This window comes from Cryptomeria japonica, chromosome 2, assembly GCF_030272615.1.
Source record: "Cryptomeria japonica chromosome 2, Sugi_1.0, whole genome shotgun sequence".
NCBI lineage: Eukaryota > Viridiplantae > Streptophyta > Pinopsida > Cupressales > Cupressaceae > Cryptomeria > Cryptomeria japonica.
Genome location: NC_081406.1, coordinates 291,508,405 through 291,525,935, shown reverse-complemented (window position 1 = coordinate 291,525,935; position 17,531 = coordinate 291,508,405). Strand labels below are relative to the sequence as shown.

General features: G+C 38.8%; 1 protein-coding gene across 1 annotated transcript in view; it reads right to left on the bottom strand.

Moving 5' to 3' along the window:
* Window positions 1–17,531, bottom strand: part of LOC131032588 (ATP-dependent DNA helicase Q-like 3) — a 266,803-nt gene that overhangs the window by 78,951 nt on the left and 170,321 nt on the right. The window contains exon 18 of the mRNA XM_057963606.2: window positions 17,314–17,444. Within this exon, the coding sequence (XP_057819589.2) occupies window positions 17,314–17,444 (131 nt within the window). The remainder of the gene's footprint in view (window positions 1–17,313; window positions 17,445–17,531) is intronic.

Here is a 17,531-nt window from a genome sequence, read left to right as displayed (position 1 = left end):
GTTGGTTCTTTGTTTATGAAGATTACTGAATTAAAAGATCAGCTTAATGCTATTGGTGATTCTATTGAGGACAAAGATCTTGTTATGCTGGCCATGAATGGTCTTCCTCATTCTTGGGAATCTTTCATTCAAGGTATTAGTGGAAGAAATGAATTACCTAAGTTTGATCGATTAAGGGCTGATTGCATTCAAGAGGCAAGAGGAATTGGACGTAAATCTCATCATGAAGAATATCATGTTCTTGCTGCCCATACGTCTAAAAGAAGAGGAAGGAAACGAAACTTCAAAAGGAACAGAGATAGAAATTTTGATTCAGCTGTTGAATCTAAGAAAAGAAAGGATCTCTCTAAGGTTCAATGCTTCAGATGTGACAAATTTGGTCACTTTGCTAGAGAATGTCCTATGAGACCCAAGTCTCAAGCTGCTGCAACAAATGTTGAAAATGTTTCTCCTCATAGAGAGTCTAGTGAAAATTCAGAAGGGTTCTTATTTATTTCTGCTCTCTCCAGTAACATTCCTACTGACAGTGATACATGGCTTATTGATAGTGGAGCCTCCTGCCATATCACTGGTTATCATGAACACCTCTCCAATTTGAAGGAAAAAGATTCACAACTTCAAGTTATTATTGGTGATGATGCATGTTATTCTGTGAAGGGTGCTGGTTCTACTTCTTTTCAGTTGGATTTTGGTGTCCCTCTTCTTATGATTGATATTCTCTTTGTTCCTGGTATTAAGAGAAATCTGATTTCTATTTCAGCATTAGAAGACAAAGGTTATCATGTTGCTTTTGTTGATGGAAAAGTTCTTAAATGGAAAAAGAACACCAGCATTCAGTCTACACGTGAGATTGGTGTTCGTCATGATAGTCTTTACAAGCTTTCAGCTCGTCCTATTCAAGCTTTAGCTCATGATTCTACAAGCTGAAGTGAGCTATGGCATAAAAGATTTGGTCATCTAAATTTCAGAACTTTGTCTTCAATGGAGAAGGTAGTTGTTGGTCTTCCAAAGCTGAATCAAAACCATGAAGGTGTCTGCAAGGGTTGTGCTCTAGGTAAGAATGTTAAGAGTACTTTTCATAGTAGTGAAAATAGAGCAAAGGATCGCCCGTTAATGGGCTGGATCTGGTTAATCCAGTAGACATTGGGGAGAGAGTGGTTGAGTGGACACCCCCGGAATATGGATGGACAAAGATCAATTTCGATGGTGCGTTCAAGGGTAACCCGGGACCGTCGAGTGCTAGGTGTGTTGCGAAGAACTTTCTAGGGGTCAAAATTGGTGAAGGTTGGCAAAGGTTGCCAAATGGTCCCAACAACGAAGCTGAGGCCAAACCGGTCCTTCTTGTTGTGCTTCTTGTTAAGGAAATGAGATCAGATTATAATACCTTTCTTCTTTGATGTATGCACTCCTTAATTCAATACCGATTCAGATTTACTGTATGTTGACGTGTTTTTTGTACACGACCAAACACAAAATAAAATACCTAAAAGGTACCTTATCCTCTCTTGAGCAAAGTTCCTAACTGCTGAAGATCTCGTTGAAGGATCAGTCAGAGTAACTCCAAGGTTCTGTTATGTAGGATCTCTACGTGTGGATAAGCTCTTTGTGGTATGATGTGATTTTGCTGGAATCACAAGGGGACTTACACTTGACGACCTAAACGTCTGATTTGCTAGAATCACAGGATTTCACTAGCCTAGATTTTTGAAAAAAGGAAAAAAGGATGAGGGCAAGGGAAGGATCTAATTCTGATACTAAGAATGTAGGAGCAATGAATTAGATCCTTCCCTCGCCCTCATCCTTTTTTCCTTTTTTCAAAAATCTAGGCTAGTGAAATCCTATGATTCCAGCAAATCAAACGTTTAGGTCGTCAAGTGTAAGTCCTCTTGTGATTCCAGCAAAATCACATCATACCACAAAGAGCTTATCCACACGTAGAGATCCTACATAACAGAACCTTGGAGTTACTCTGACTGATCCTTCGGCGAGATCTTCAGCAGTTAGGAACTTTGCTCAAGAGAGGATAAGGTACCTTTTAGGTATTTTATTCTGTGTTTGGTCGTGTACAAAAAATACGTCAACAGAATTGGCGCTAGAAGGAGGGCTGAGCATTTGAACGTCCGATCTTGTCAAGTCACATCCCATTTGAAGAAATTATCCAGAGCTTTTTACCCTCCTCCACACTCAACAGAATTGAAGCAGAAGAAAGGTGAGCGAATACAAACTCTTGAATCCAAGGAAGATAAGTGGAAAGTCTTTTCTCAAACACTCGATGAAAGTGATACAAAGAAGGAAGTTGATCGCTGGGTCGTCAGTTGGACTTGCGAAAACAAGGAAGCAAGTTGGAACCAGTTGAACGTTCAAGTTGAATCTGAGATATTCAAGATCTCTCTTATTCCAGAAAATCAAAAAAGTGAAAAATAGAAAATCCAAAAAAAGTGAAAAATGGAAAATCCAAAAAAAGTGAAAAATAGAAAATCCAAAAAAGTGAAAAAGTGAAAATCGAAAAAAAAAAAAAAAAAAATCAAAAAGAAAAGATTTCTCAATGGAGCGGCAATAGTTTCACGATGAGCAACAAGTTGATTTTCCTAAACTTTGGTGGAGATTAGATACACAGCTTTATCCACGCAGATTGTCCGAGTTTGCAAGACTAGGGCAGTGTCGAGTCCATGAGAAAGAGGAACATGATGAAATGCATTGCTTGAAGTACTTATCAAGGATGGAATCGGCAGCGCAGGGAAAAATCTTCTTTTGGGATGTCCCCAGGCCAGAAACAGAAGAAGGCAGCTTCAGTGTCCCAGAGAGCAAGGATCCTCTTCTAAGCTTCTTGTGGATGATCGAGAGTCAACTCATTTTGAATGGTGAAATGCGTTTGGAGAACATATTGCTACCATTGTGGTGTAGAATTCACAACTCACCTCACTCTGAATTTACTTGCTCAGTATGTGAAATGGCTATCAATCAAGTCAGAAACCAGTTTGGAATGCCAACTTTGTCCAAGGAAGAATGTATTATTAACAGATCTTGGGGTGCACATCTTGCAATTGAATTCAGGAGAACCTATGAACAGGACATTACTCCAACATTTGATTGTGAGAAGGATCAGTTGTACGTTGACGATACAAATACACCTGATGATCAATGTATTACAGTGGATAGCCCGCCATGCCTTGCACCTGAAAAGGATCATGAAACAAAAGTTGAAGAATCAGTTGAAGATACTCCAGCAGTAATAAAGGAAGATCCAGGAGTTGAACAAGCAATTAAAGGAGAAGATGACTCATTCCTTGAAGAATTCTCATTTATGCTACAAAAGGAGATCCTTGAGATTGAATTGCAAGAGGTTTCAAATGGCATTCTTAAAGAAGACAATCAAGTTGACATATTGAACAAAGAAATACAAATCATCATAAGTGAGACCAGGTATGAAGAACAATTCAAAGGGGCGCTTGAAGATTTCATCACCATTATGCTATTTGAGGAAGCATTGAAGGATCTTATAGAAGAAGTACAAATAGAATCACTGCCCAAGTTTTTTCAAGATAGGCAAGTTGTTGTGAGTGATATGATCCATCATCAACTCCAACCTCCTGAGACTATGCTCGAAGATGAGACATCACCTAAGATTATCTTTGATCAACTAGAGGAGATCTTTGAAAATCAATCCCTCAAGGAGACTCTCATTTTTGAGGATATGCTAACAAAATTTCATGAAGATCCCTGGTTTATGCAAGATATTTCAATGAAAACAAAGAATGTTGAGCTATTCAAAGGGGCGCTAAGCTTGTTTCAAGAAGAACTTCCTAATCAAGATCAACATGTTGTGGATGCTCGTGGAATAGTTCATCATCAATGGCGACCGCCTGAAGCAGCTGGTGACCTCGCTTCTGACAATGCAATGCCATCTGAGCCCAAAATATGCCAGGTTGCCTCTTTCCTTAATCCTAGCCTCGAAAGTTATTATGATTTTGATTATGGGGATTTTGGGAAAACAACTTGCATCTGGATTGATCATGGCCCTAATGAATTACCCCAGTTGATCATTTTAAGTGAAAACTTGCTTGAGTATGAAAAATGCACGGTGAGAGCTTGCTTTTCTGTGTTTAAGGATGAATTTGCCCGACCGAGAACCATCACGTTTGCCATGCTCCTGTTGCACAACCTGAGAAATCATGTGAAGTCATGTATATATTTTGCTTCTTTGAGTCGTGTTGAGTCTGGGAGTCTTGTATATAGGTTTAGAGTAGGTTTTCTTTTCGTGTCTTTAGTTAGAAGTTTTTGAGCCTTGTTCTTAATTTGCCTTGGGTCATTTGACTCATGATCCTAAGTGGCTCAGATAGTTTAGTTGTTTGCTTTCTTTAGATAGTTTGCTTTTGGTGTGCGCTTTAGCTTAGTTTGCCTTGGGTCAGTCCGTTGGTCGTTTGCTTTAGTTTAGGTGTCTTAAGTAGGAGCCTCCATTCGTGAGAAAGGCGTTTGTGTTGTTGCTCATACACTGGCAATATCTTGGATTTTATGTTAGACTCATTTCTTAGATATCTATTCATGAAGTGCTTTGAATCCGAGGTTATTCCTCTCCAGCTTTATCATCTAATCAGGCCCTGTATTTGACTTGGAAGGGAATCATTTTCTGTATCTTGATGCCGACATCGGTTGATTACTATATCTTCACACATTAATGGACTTCGAGTCATTATGGTTTTCAGGCAAAGCTGTGATTGATGAAAAATCTAAAAATCTAACTTTAGTGCCACCACAATCCTCAAACCCTAGTAAGCTTCACTGCTTACGAGCTAAAGGAATTGACGGAATAAAAAAAACAATATCAAAAGGAAAAAATGAGAAAATGAAAGAGAAAAATCAAGAAAAAAGTGAAATAAGACAAAAATTGGCTAAAGGAAATATACGAATAACTCCATCAGGGCTATGGACGCCTAGCTGGCAATGGAGCAATGTTCATGAGCTTGCGGCGATAACCTCATCAGGACTATGGACGTTTGACTGCCAGCGAGGCTCTATCCAGGATGCTTTTGAGGTTCAGATAAACTACGTAGCTAATCACAGGGGAACCTGAAGGTCATGATTGTCTTGTCGAGAGGAATGAATACACTTGCACACACCTGGGTAATCAAAGAATAGGTGTCTGGATGTGGTTTGAGATTTTCCTTCTACTTTAAGTGCATTTTCTAATCTCTTGATAAGCTAGGTTGAATTTTCCGGAGGCTCTAAGTGTCAATTGAGTCTTTATCTCTGAAATGTTCAGGAACATTTATTCAAGGTGGCGCTAGCTGTTGTGACGTATTCACACATCGCCCCATTGCAAATGGGGACCCCTGCTTTTTGCTTTCTAGGGTTTGTTTTCTAGGTCTTTTAGGGTTTTGTCTGTTAGCCTTTGCAGGATGAGTGTTGTCGAGGGGATCGATGGATTACAGGCTTTGCTTGAGCCAGGGTGAGTCCACAGGGCCCCAGAATTAGGGTTTCTTTGAAAGTCTTCCTTAGGGCTTAGTTTTGCTCTTATTGCTAATTGTGTCTTGCTTTGTGAGTGGATATCATTCTTGAAGGTCCAAGCTAGGTCGAGTTGGTGAGTGATGAAGTCTGAAATGTCATCCTGATCTTCAAATGCCCTGAAATTTGGCTAAGTCTGGAATGTCCTAATCTTGAAATTTGGCTAAGTCTGGAATGTCTTGATCCTGAAATTTGACTAAGTCTGGAAAATTGAAGAATCCTCCAAAAACTAGATTTTGCAATATAACTCCTGGAGGTCCGAAACCACTCTCAAACATCCTAAAAGTATATATGGAATTTCTTATACTTAAATGTTTTATTCCATAAAATGATCCTGACGAAGAGTCCAAAATGTCAAATTTCGCTCCTGACCCTTCCAAAGGGTCCAAAGCGAATTTCGCTTCTGACCCTTCCAAAGGGTCCAGAGCGAAATTCTCCATAAGACATTCTACTTTGACCAAAACCTAGAACTAACGCATTCCAAGGCTTGAATGAAGGCAAAAGCACTTGTTTGAATGAAGAAATGCGAAAAAATGAAGTCAGGATCATGGCCTAAGGTGAATTTCGCTCCTGACCCTTCCAAAGGGTCCAGAGTGAAATTCATATTTCCTCTATTTTTCTCCTTAGCTTGACCAAGTTTGTAGACTTTTGAGGCATAATTGAAAAGGTTTGATGCAACTTTGCCTTGGAGAGGAGATTTTAGACCTTGGGATGATGGATTCTAGCCTGGGAGAGGAATTTCGCTCCTGACCCTTCCAAAGGGTCCAGAGCGAAAATCTTTATAACCCTCATTTTCCTTCCTTGTTTTGGATGGGCGTTGGTTTATTAGGCATTGTGTGTGAGTCTTGATGTGTTCTTGCTTTGAGAAGTGTTTTGAAAAGTGAGGATCTTGCCCAAAAATAGGAATTTCACTCTTGACCCTTCCAAAGGGTCCAGAGCGAAATTCTTCATAAGCCTCATTTGCTCCCTTGTTTTGGATACCAACCTTGTTCCTTAGGCATGTTTGGGGGATTTTTGACATGTTCTGACCTTAGGAGGTGAGTAAAGGTGGATGAGATGAAGATTTTAGCCAAGAATAGGAATTTCGCTCCTGACCCTTTCAAAGGGTCCCGAGCGAAATTCACTATAATCCTCATTTGCTACCTCGAATGGGCTTAAAACTTGGTTCCTCAAGTGGAAAACAATCTATATTTGCCCCCAGGAGAAGATTGAAGTTTGAAAAAAGAGCAATTAAAGCCTAAATCAAGATTTTCGCTCCTGACCCTTCCAAAGGGTCCAGAGCGAAAATCAACCTAAGACTCATTTCTTGCCTTATTTGACCAAATTTTGATTTGCAAGGCATTTTGAAGGGAAGAGTAGACATGTTTGGACGTTGGAAATGTTTAAAAACTTTGAAAAAATGAAGGATTCTAGCCAAGAAGGTGAATTTCGCTCCTGACCCTTCCAAAGGGTCTAGAGCGAAATTCCTTGCAAGCTTATTCTTTTGACCTTGTTTTGGCTTAAGACCTTATCCCTTGGGTGAAGGATGATGTTTAGTTACCTCTTGAGGTGATTTTGAGTTGGAAAAAGGAAGAATCAAGCCCAAATCATGATTTTCGCTCTTGACCCTTTCAAAGGGTCCAGAGCGAAAATCCTCCTAGACCTCATTTCCTTCCCTATTTGACCAAATTGTGATGTCCAAAGCATGTTGAAAGGGGAAATGGACATGATCTTGCCTTTGAGAGTGTTTGGAAGTTCTGAAAATGAAGGATTTTAGCCTGGAAAGGAAATTTTGCTCCTAACCCTTCCAAAGGGTCTAGAGTGAAATTCCTTATAAGCCTACTTTTTAACCTTTCTTGGACATGAAACCTTGTTCCTAAGGCAATGAAGGATGAGATTCTACCTTGCAATGAAGTTTCAAGTTGAAATAATGATGATTTTTGGTCAAGAATGAAATTTTCGCTCCTGACCCTTCCAAAGGGTCCAGAGCGAATTTTCTCTAAATCACCTTTTTTCCCAATTTTGTGCCAAGCCAAGTGCTGACTAGGGTGAGTTTTGATGGGAGAGGTCCTTAGGAATGACTTTGACTTATCAATGATTAGCAAATTTGAAGGAATTGAGCCAAAACGTGATTTTCGCTCCTGACCCTTCCAAAGGGTCCAGAGCAAAAATCTTGAAACCACCTATTTTCCTTGCAAGTCTAGTCAAACGTTAGGTTTTCATGGCTTGGATGGGTGCAAGGAGACATGTTCTTGCCTTTTGAAGTTAATTGGTGTTGAAAATGATGGAAATTAGCCCAAACCAAGAAATTCGCTCCTGACCCTTCCAAAGGGTCCAGAGCGAAAAACACTAAAACCATCCTTTTCTCCAAATGTTGTGCTAAGTCAGGCCTAGACGAGGGTGAGAGAAGCTATTTGGAATGCCTTGGAAAGATGTTTATCCACCAAAGATGCAAATTTTGAGCTAAAATTGGAATTTTGGTCCTGACCCTTCGAAAGGGTCCAGAGCGAAATTCTGGATAGGTCCTGTCCCTGGCTAGTTTCTTGAGCGAATTCTCCTTTTTGGGCCTTGTGAAGATCGAACCAATGTTGCCAAGTTGAGAAGTGGGTTCAATATGGGGGATTCCAGATGAAGTGAAGTGAAGAAAGTGAAATTTAGTGTGAATAGGCAAAGCAAAAAGTGAATTTCGCTCCTGACCCTTCCAAAGGGTCCAGAGCGAAATTCATCAAAGTCACTATTTCCTCTTTGTGTCAAGACAAGATTTTGATTCCTAAGGCATGAAAAGACTAGAGAGAGGTTGTTTAAGCCTTGCAAGATGATTTGAAGTGAAGGAAAACAAGCAAAGAGAGAAATTCGCTCCTGACCCTTCCAAAGGGTCCAAGGCGAAATTCTCCAAATCAACCATTTTTTCCTTGAGTGAAGCTAAAATGTTGATACCTATGGCATGGTTGAGGCTAGGGTGAGATATTCTTGCCTTGTAGGGTGAATTGAAGTAAAGGAAGTGTAAAATAAAGCCTAAAGAAGGAATTTCACTCCTGACCCTTCCAAAGGGTCCAGAGCGAAATTCTCATTATCACCTAAATTGCCCATGTGAGAAGCTAAAAGGATGGATCCCTACACTTTGTTGGACTAAAACAAGCATATGCTCACCTTCCGGAGGATTTTGGAGTGAAAAAATGGGGTAATTGAGGCCTAATCAAGAAAATCACTCCTGACCCTTCCAAAGGGTCCAGGGCAAAATCCTTTGAAACTGCTATTTTTCACCTTGTTGGGGCTAGGCGAGGAGCTAATTGTGAGGTAATGTTGAAAGGAGGTCTAAATGAGCCAGGAATGCAAAATTCGCTCCTGACCCCTCCAAAGGGTCCAGGGCGAAATTCTTATAGGGCCTGTCCCTGGAAAGAGTCTTGAACTAACTTCATTTTAATATCTTTTGTTGATGATTTAAGGTCTGACATATTATGTTGAAATGAATTTATTATGTGTCCTTAATTATCTTTTGATTTGTTTTGCAGATAAAAGAAGATCAAGCCAAGACAAGGACGACCTTCTCCAGTCCAGCATCATCAAGGACGACCTCCTCCAGTCTAGCCTCATCAATGACGACCTCTTCCAGTCCAACATTTGAAGGAAAGACAAGGTGGCATCCCAGTCATCACTCCTCCAGTCGGGTTGGTCCACTTCAGCATGTCCAGATTCAATGTACCTGACTCATCAAAGATGGCACTAACTTCGATGTACCTACCCAAGCTATCCATTGGTCGAATATTCCAGAGAAGACATGTGTCCAAATAATGCAATTATTTCATTGGTCAGAATTAAGTTTGTTGTAACAAACCCTAATTAGGGTTTCATTGTAAAATCTTGGCCATTAATCTCAAATTGATCTGAGCCATCGAATTGTATTGAGGGCACTATATAAGCCTTGGCTCCTCATTTGTAAAGGCTAATAGTTAGTCAATAGTCAGTAGTTAGAAGGTGAATAGTTAGAAATAGTGAATAGTCAGTCGATAGAATAGCAATTAGAGTAGAATAGAAAGAGAAGGCAAAGATTGTTGCCAAGATGTTGTTGTAAAAGACTTGTAAAACTTCATTGAAGAAATGGTGAAATCTATGGGTCGATTCAACATTTTGCATGGTCTCTATACTTCTCAGATTTGATTTCATGTTATTAGATGAGTGGAAGAAATGTGTTTGATTGATGGTGAAATTCATATATCCATACTACTAGCAGTTTGTAGATTGCAGACTTGCCTTGTGTAGTCAACTAGAATCATTCAGCTTAAGCTTAACTTCAATTGTCACTTCTTCGTTGATATGCATCAGCCTGATGGTGTCTATGCCTGTAGCAATGATCTGAACATCATAAAGCTTTCCTCTGAAGATCGCACTAACCTTGTGGAGATGGTCCTGGGATGTCAAGACAAGACTTAGTTAGAATTTCATCAAAGGTCATTCATTGCTCCTACATTCTTAGTATTAGAATTAGATCCTTCCCTCGCCCTCATCCTTTTTTCCTTTTTTCAAAAATCTAGGCTAGTGAAATCCTGTGATTCCAGCAAATCAGACGTTTAGGTCGTCAAGTGTAAGTCCCCTTGTGATTCCAACAAAATCACATCATACCACAAAGAGCTTATCCACATGTAGAGATCCTACATAATAGAACCTTGGAGTTACTCTGACTGATGCTTCGGCAAGATCTTCAGCAGTCAGGAACTTTGCTCAAGGGAGGATAAGGTACCTTTTAGGTATTTTATTCTGTGTTTAGTCATGTACAAAAAACACGTCAACACTGTTGTTGTGAACAGGTAAGTTCGATTTGTATGCTTGTAAGAATGCAATTTAAAACAATGAAGGATCGTAGCACTTGTCATAGCGAGATGGTTGCACTTGTAGTGGCACTAGTTTTATGTACGTTATGTGTTTTCCAAATGCAGGCTGAAAAGGATATAAATATGCGGACGGAGAGGCATGTCCATGTAGGGACATGTCTCTATGTGGACTAAGTCCACGTAGAGGCATGCCTCTACATGAGACATGTCTGTTCGATGATAATATAACAACGATAACAATGCATGATCAATGTTTGATTTATTGTTGCAGTTAATATCGATTTCTCTAATTGATAATGATTATCGGGTTAATGAAGGTTTCGGAGCATAGTTAATTTATTTTATTCAATAACCATAAATCGCTTATAACATAATGATCTTCATATACTGATTAGACGATTGTTTCCTGATTAATTTAATCTGACCGAAGCTACAACATTAACACTTCTAGCTAGTAAGTTAGGGGTGGGGTGACCAAGCTACATCTGGAAGGGGACTCCCTTGTGATTGTCAATGCAATCATCTGTGGTAGCTCGCTAAGTTGGAAAATTAGTCATGATATTGACATGATCAAGTCAAGCTTGAAACTTTTTGAAGACTTCAAGATATCCCACATTCTCCGAGGTGGCAATATGGAGGCAGATAGATGTGCAAACGAGGCTTTGGCATTGGAGGTGGGTGTGATGAGGATATCAGTGCCTAAGTAGATATGGTATCATGGGGCTGATTTTTGACAGATACTATCCATTACCACTGAGATGATGAGCATTTAATGTTGAGGTTTGAGTGCATTTTGGGGGCAGTACGGGTTGACAGTCTATGGTGTTCGTCATTCCTCCGTGTTGTGGGTAGTTTTCTCAGGCAGGGTGGCGGAGCTAGAGAGATAACCAAATGTGATGTATACTCGAAAGGGGTACTCGCATTAATGTTGTGTAGTCGGGGAATGTTTCAAGGATATCGAAGGATGATTTGCATTTAAGAATGGAGTTATCGTGTTAGAGAAGCAAAGTTTGATCTTGGTTATTGAGCGTAGAGAAGTGAGTTTTTGGTAAGGTTGTTCAGAAGAGTTGGTCGTGCAAGTTTTGTGTTTTGGTATAGTGATGGAGCCGAACTTTTCCCTCAAGGCGACGCACCCTATGGTGGCCTTTTGGGGTGCCATCTTTGATGAGCGTCTCTCAAATGTCTTCAGGTTTGAGGACCGAGACTTTCTCAACAGAGTGAAGATTATGCTCGGTGATGAATACATGCGGGGGGGATTCAAATACTATACTAACGTGGATATTGCATCCATGTTTGCTGCGTGGGCTTTTGAGTTGGTAAGGGTGGATCGTGTTCACTAGTTGGTCTCAAATAGTGTGAAGGAAGAATGGAGAGGCGACTTGGCTCATTCAGATGGCGAGGGATGGGGAAGGCTTTGTTTGCCCAAATGGCGTGTGGCTGCATTTGAGTGAATTTCAACCCCCTTTACGCCCATTTCTTTTATGGAGTGCGAACTGTAGTAAGGAAGTTCGCAGGGCTTCGCCCCAAATTGGTATGCAAGGAGTGCAGGAATACATCAGGGCGTGGGAAAATGCTAAAATTCAACTGGAGTTGGAAAAATGGAGCCCCTCTATTGGAAGGAGACTGGGCGGAGACTAAAGCTCGGGTTCCTCTCCAAAGAAAAACCGCGGAAGGCCTCGAGGCTCCAAGAACACCACGGGTGGTAGGTCGCTATGGATTGGCTTCCCCCCAGAAGCCCATGATGACCATGTCGACGAGGAGGATTAGCGTGAGCGTGCTATGGATGGATGCGAGAAAGGCAAGGAGATTGTGGTGGTTAATGCACCACAGTAGTTTTTTGTTTCGTTGGTTTTTTGTTTTGATCAATTAGCCAGCCTTCGTATGAAATCATCAGACTTCATGTACTTAGTTTTTTGGTGGCTAGTGTTTTGGTGGTCTCTTTTTTTGCTGTAAATCGTATGTAATAGACTGTTTTTGACATTTCAATATAAAGTAACATTTACCAATCAAAAAAAAAATAGAGCAAAGGATATTCTGGAGTTAATTCACTCTGATTTGTGTGGCCCTATGTCAGTTGCTTCTCTCAGTGGTTTTTGGTATCATGTTACCTTCATTGATGACTTTTCTCGTAACTGTTGGATTTATTTTCTTAAGTCTAAAGAATCTGATGAAGTGTTGTCTAGATTTAAAGAGTTTAAAGCACTTGTTGAAAATTTATCTAATAACAAGATTAAGATTCTAAGATCTGATAATGGGGGAGAATATGTTTCTCGTTTGTTTCATAATTTTTGTGTTGAAGCTAGGATTAAGAGGGAATTTTGTGTCCCTTACAATCCTCAACAAAATGGTGTAGCTAAAAAAAAGAACAAGACAATTGTTGAGGCAGCGAAGGCTATGATCCATGATCAAAGTCTTCAAACATTTTTATCGGCAGAGGCTTTCAGGACAGCAATATACATTCAGAACCGTAGTCCTCATCAAATTCTAGACAACATATCTCCAAAAGAAGCTTTTTTAGGTATTAAACCTGACATTAGTCACCTCAAGATTTTTGGATGTCCTGTCTATTTTCATGTTACAAAAGAGAAAAGAACTAAGTTAGAGCCTTCAGGGAAGAAAGGCATTTTTGTTGGTTATAGTGAGTCTTCAAAAGCATATAGAATTTACATTCCAGGTCAAAAGCAAATTGAAATCACCAGAGACGTGTCTTTTGATGAAGAAGTAGCTTGCAAGAAATCCAAAGAATCTTACATAGAATCTGATAGAGAAGACTTTGAGCCTCCTCATGATATAGATTTGGCTGATCCGGTTTCACCTTCAGAAATTCAGAGGGAGAATACAGTCTTAGAAGAGTCTGCTGATCCTGTTGATCCAATTGATTCTATAGATACTTTTACAGATCCTAGTAATATTCCAACTAATACTAATAGATCTTTGTGGGCTCGAAACACTATGGAAGAGGCTGAAAAATTTGCAGCCCCTCATGGCACCTTTAAAGAGAGTAAAAGGCCTCATAAGTTTGCAGGATATGTAGCCTTGATGAGTCACTTTTTAGCATCCGAGCCTTCTAATTGTGAAGAAGCCTCAAATCAAAAAGTGTGGAAGGATGCCATGATGGAGGAGTATCAATCCATTATCAAAAATGATGTGTGGGATATTGTTCCTAGGCCCAAAGGTAAATCTGTTGTTTCCTCTAAGTGGCTGTTTAAAATTAAACATGCAGCTGATGGGAGTATAGATGGGAGTATAGAAAAATATAAGGCTAGATTTGTAGCTAGAGGTTTTTCACAAAAGGAAGGCATAGACTTTGAAGAGACTTTTGCACCTATAGCACGTTATACCTCTATCAGAACTATTATTGCTATTGCAGCTGTTAAAGGGTGAAAATTGCATCAGATGGATGTAAAAACAACATTCTTGAATGGTGTAGTTGAAGTTTTTATTGAGCAGCCAGATGGATTTGTGATTCATAAGAAAGAATCACATGTATGCAGATTGAAAAAGGCCTTGTATGGCCTTAAGCAAGCTCCTCGTGCTTGGTATGAAAGAATTGATCGACATTTGTTGAGCTTGGGTTTTCTCAAAAATGTTGCAAACTCAAATATCTATTTCAAGGTAATTGATAGTAAAGCTTTAATTTTAGTTCTATATTTGATGATTTATTTCTTACTGGAGAGGATGATCTCATTGCTAGAAAGTAAGAAAGAGTTAACTACTGAATTCAAAATGAAAGATCTTGGTTTGACACATTATTATCTTGGTTTGGAAGTGTGGGAAAGACCAAATGAAATCATTTTGAGTCAAGGGAAATATGCCATTGATATTTTGAAAAGATTTGGTATGTTAGATTGCAAATCTATGACAACTCCCATGGAAGCAAATCTGAAAAAGTTACATGAGTTTGTAGCTAGTTCAGATTTAGTTGATCCTACTATGTATGGGCAATTGATTGGATCTTTGATGTATTCAGTTAATACAAGGTCTGACATATGTTATGTTGTTAACACTCTCAGTCAGTTTATGAGTGAGCCTAGACAGATTCATTTTGTTGAAGCTAAACACATATTGAGATATGTGTGTGATACAGTGGGATATGGTCTGAAATATTCTTCTTGTGAAGGTTTGAAATTGCAAGGTTTTTCTGATTCAGATTGGGCAGGATGTGTACCTGACAGGAAGAGCACTTCCGGTTGTTGTTTTAGCTTAGATTCAGCTATGATTTCCTGGTGCAGCAAGAAGCAATCATGTGTGGCCCAAAGTACAGCTGCAGTTGAATATGTTGCAACTGCTACTCCAGCTGGAGAAGTAGTGTGGCTTCGGAAATTGCTTGCAGGATTGTTTGGACAGCCTTTGGAACCTACAATGATTTGTTGTGATAACCAAAGTTGTGTGAAGCTTTCAATTAATCCTGTCTTTCATGATAGAACCAAGCGTGTGGAAATAAAATATCATTACCTGAGAGATTTGGTTCAAAGGAAAGCAATGGAGCTCAAATACATTTGCACAGAGGAGCAAACAATAGACATTCTTACCAAGCCACTTCCTAGAGTGAAGTTTTGTTATTTTCGAGATAACCTTGGTATTGTAGAGAATGTTGCTCTAGTTGAGAGACAATCTCAGCTTCAATGAATTATATATATATATGTGTGTGTGTGTGTGTGTGTGTGTGTGTGTGTTAATGAGTTCTTCTCTGTGTGAGAGAAGTTCGAGGTGAAATCCCTTGTAACGCATTTTTCTCTGTGATGGAAAAATTTGAGGTGAAAGCCCTTGAAGCTCCTTCCACCTATGGGGGTAGCCATAGTGGATGTCATGCTGAGAGACTCCATGACAACATCACGTTGAGTGACTCCGTGATGAGAGCTTGTATTATTTCACCTATGGGAGTAGCCATGGTGAACATCATGTTGAGTGAATCCATGATGGCTATCATGTTGAGAGAATCCATGATTAAATTTTATTGTTTTATACTCTTTGTTTATCACGTTGAGAGAATCCGTGATTACTTTTTGTTGTTTGTCATGTTGAGAGACTCCATGACTTGAATATCTGTTAACGATATCTTCTTTGTTAAGAGGGAGTGTTGAAGATGGTAACTTCAGCAGATATCATATCTGCTATATTTATGGTTTCCTCAGGCTCCTATTTGTTTTCAGTTTGCTGGAAATGGTTCGATTTTATATTACATCTGTCAATGATATTATTTCATGAACCGAAATCTTTGTAGCTGTCACCGACTTCATATTAGCTGGCTTTTTTGGTTTCTTTTATTCGTTGGACTTCATCGGCTCTTGGGTATCTCGGTGTATAACTGACATCTTTTGGCATTCCGTCTTCTTTGTGAGCTTCATCAGGTTGTATGATGAGCTATTTATTCAGATGCCGTGGGTTAGTTCAAGGGTATTCTTCGAAGGTTTTTTGTCGTCGTTTTATCTGCCCTTATTTTCTGAGATGATTATGTTAGCTTGACAGTGAACTTTGCTGTGGGGAAGACTCTCTCTATTGACATCATCTTCAAGTATCTTGTAAGCAGTTTTCTGGGAGTCGTATTCTATTTTATCATTATCAAGCATTGTTAAAGTGATTACCTTCTAAGTGCGAGTGTTATGTAATTATTCTGAGCTTTAAATAAAATCTATTTTTTGGTGTGGCTGGGTTTTTCACCCTCAAGAGGAGGGTTTTCCCAGGATAATTTGTTGTATTTCTGTTCTCTTGCTGTCTTAGATTCTTTTATGTGAGTTTACAGCTTTCTGATTTTATTTTAACAAAAGATTCCAGGAGATGTTAATGATGAGCTATTTTATTTTACTTTAGTACTATTTTATTTACTACATTCATACATGGACACGTGAATTTAAATTTTCTTTTAAGAGTTGTTTTATTTTATCTACATAGTTAATTTTATTTTTATTTGAATAGCTATTTTTTGGTACTACACTCGTTTTACTGTTGTATTTACTTAAGTTTACTTTTCAAAAAGCTACCATTTGTTATGTTAGTAAATCTTTTGTTTTGTTTTTATTTTGGAAATTGTAGTAAATATTATATACTTATACATTACTTTTAATGGTTTCATTTTTATGTATTAATAATTTAATATATATTTTAGAATTTTGATGCCTTTATATTTAAAAAATAAATGGCTGCTCTACCTAGTTTTTCTTTCACTTTCTTTCATGGTCATATCATGAGATGCTTCTCCCCCTTGCTGCTACTATAGACTACACCTCTTAGCATAATTAAGTGGTTAGGTCATGCCTATCACAATAGTCATCCTCTCCAACCTTCATACTAAAATCCAAAATATGTCCCTGAATAAAGACTAAATACACAATACACAGACGATCAAAATAAAGTCATATGATATTGGCATCACCTTCTGATGCCCTAAGGGTGTTCCCTGGTGGGGCATTACACTACCTCATCCCCAAATGCTTCACTTCCCAATCTCACTGAGATCCTTGAACGTCCAAAATGGGCAAGTAAGCTGTTGTAGAGAATACCACTACCCACCAGAATGGCTTTTACCTTTCAGTATCAATGGAGTATGAAGAAAGAAGTGAAGCAATCAGTCAAAGTAATTTGAACTCTGTATTATGTGTTTTTCCCTGTGTGAGGCTTGTTGCTAAGACTAACAGGAATACATGTCAGCTCAATATCAATTTTGTTAGCTTCTTTGTCTTTGTATCTATGCAGACTCTAACAACGAACCAGGCATGTTCAGGTTTTCCAGATTTTTGCAAATTTTAAATCTTGACAATGAATATATATATAGTGGAACAGGAACGCATAAAAGCATCTATCAAAAAATACACTTAATTGAAGATGAAAAATGAAATCCCATACAGGTACACTTTTTTTCTTTATACACCATGTTTCATCTTTGTCAACATTAATAAAAATTTGAAATTAAATTAAATATGGCATTATGTAGCTATGACCTATCAAATTGTTGGCATCTTTTATCTCATTTATGTGACAAAGTAAAAATAAAATAACTTTATACCGCTGTACGAAACCCTTGTTTAGCGTCATACTTTTCTTCAGCACGTAGCAAACAGTCAAGTCTTTTATCTAGGTGTGCATTTGCAATGCTTCGACCTCTTACAGAAGCAGCTGCAAAATTGGAAGCTTCATCTACATCCAAGATTAAAAGACAAACATAAAATGTCAAATCTTCTGTTTATAAAATCTAGCACTCAATTGAGTGGAGGTTGAGGGCAA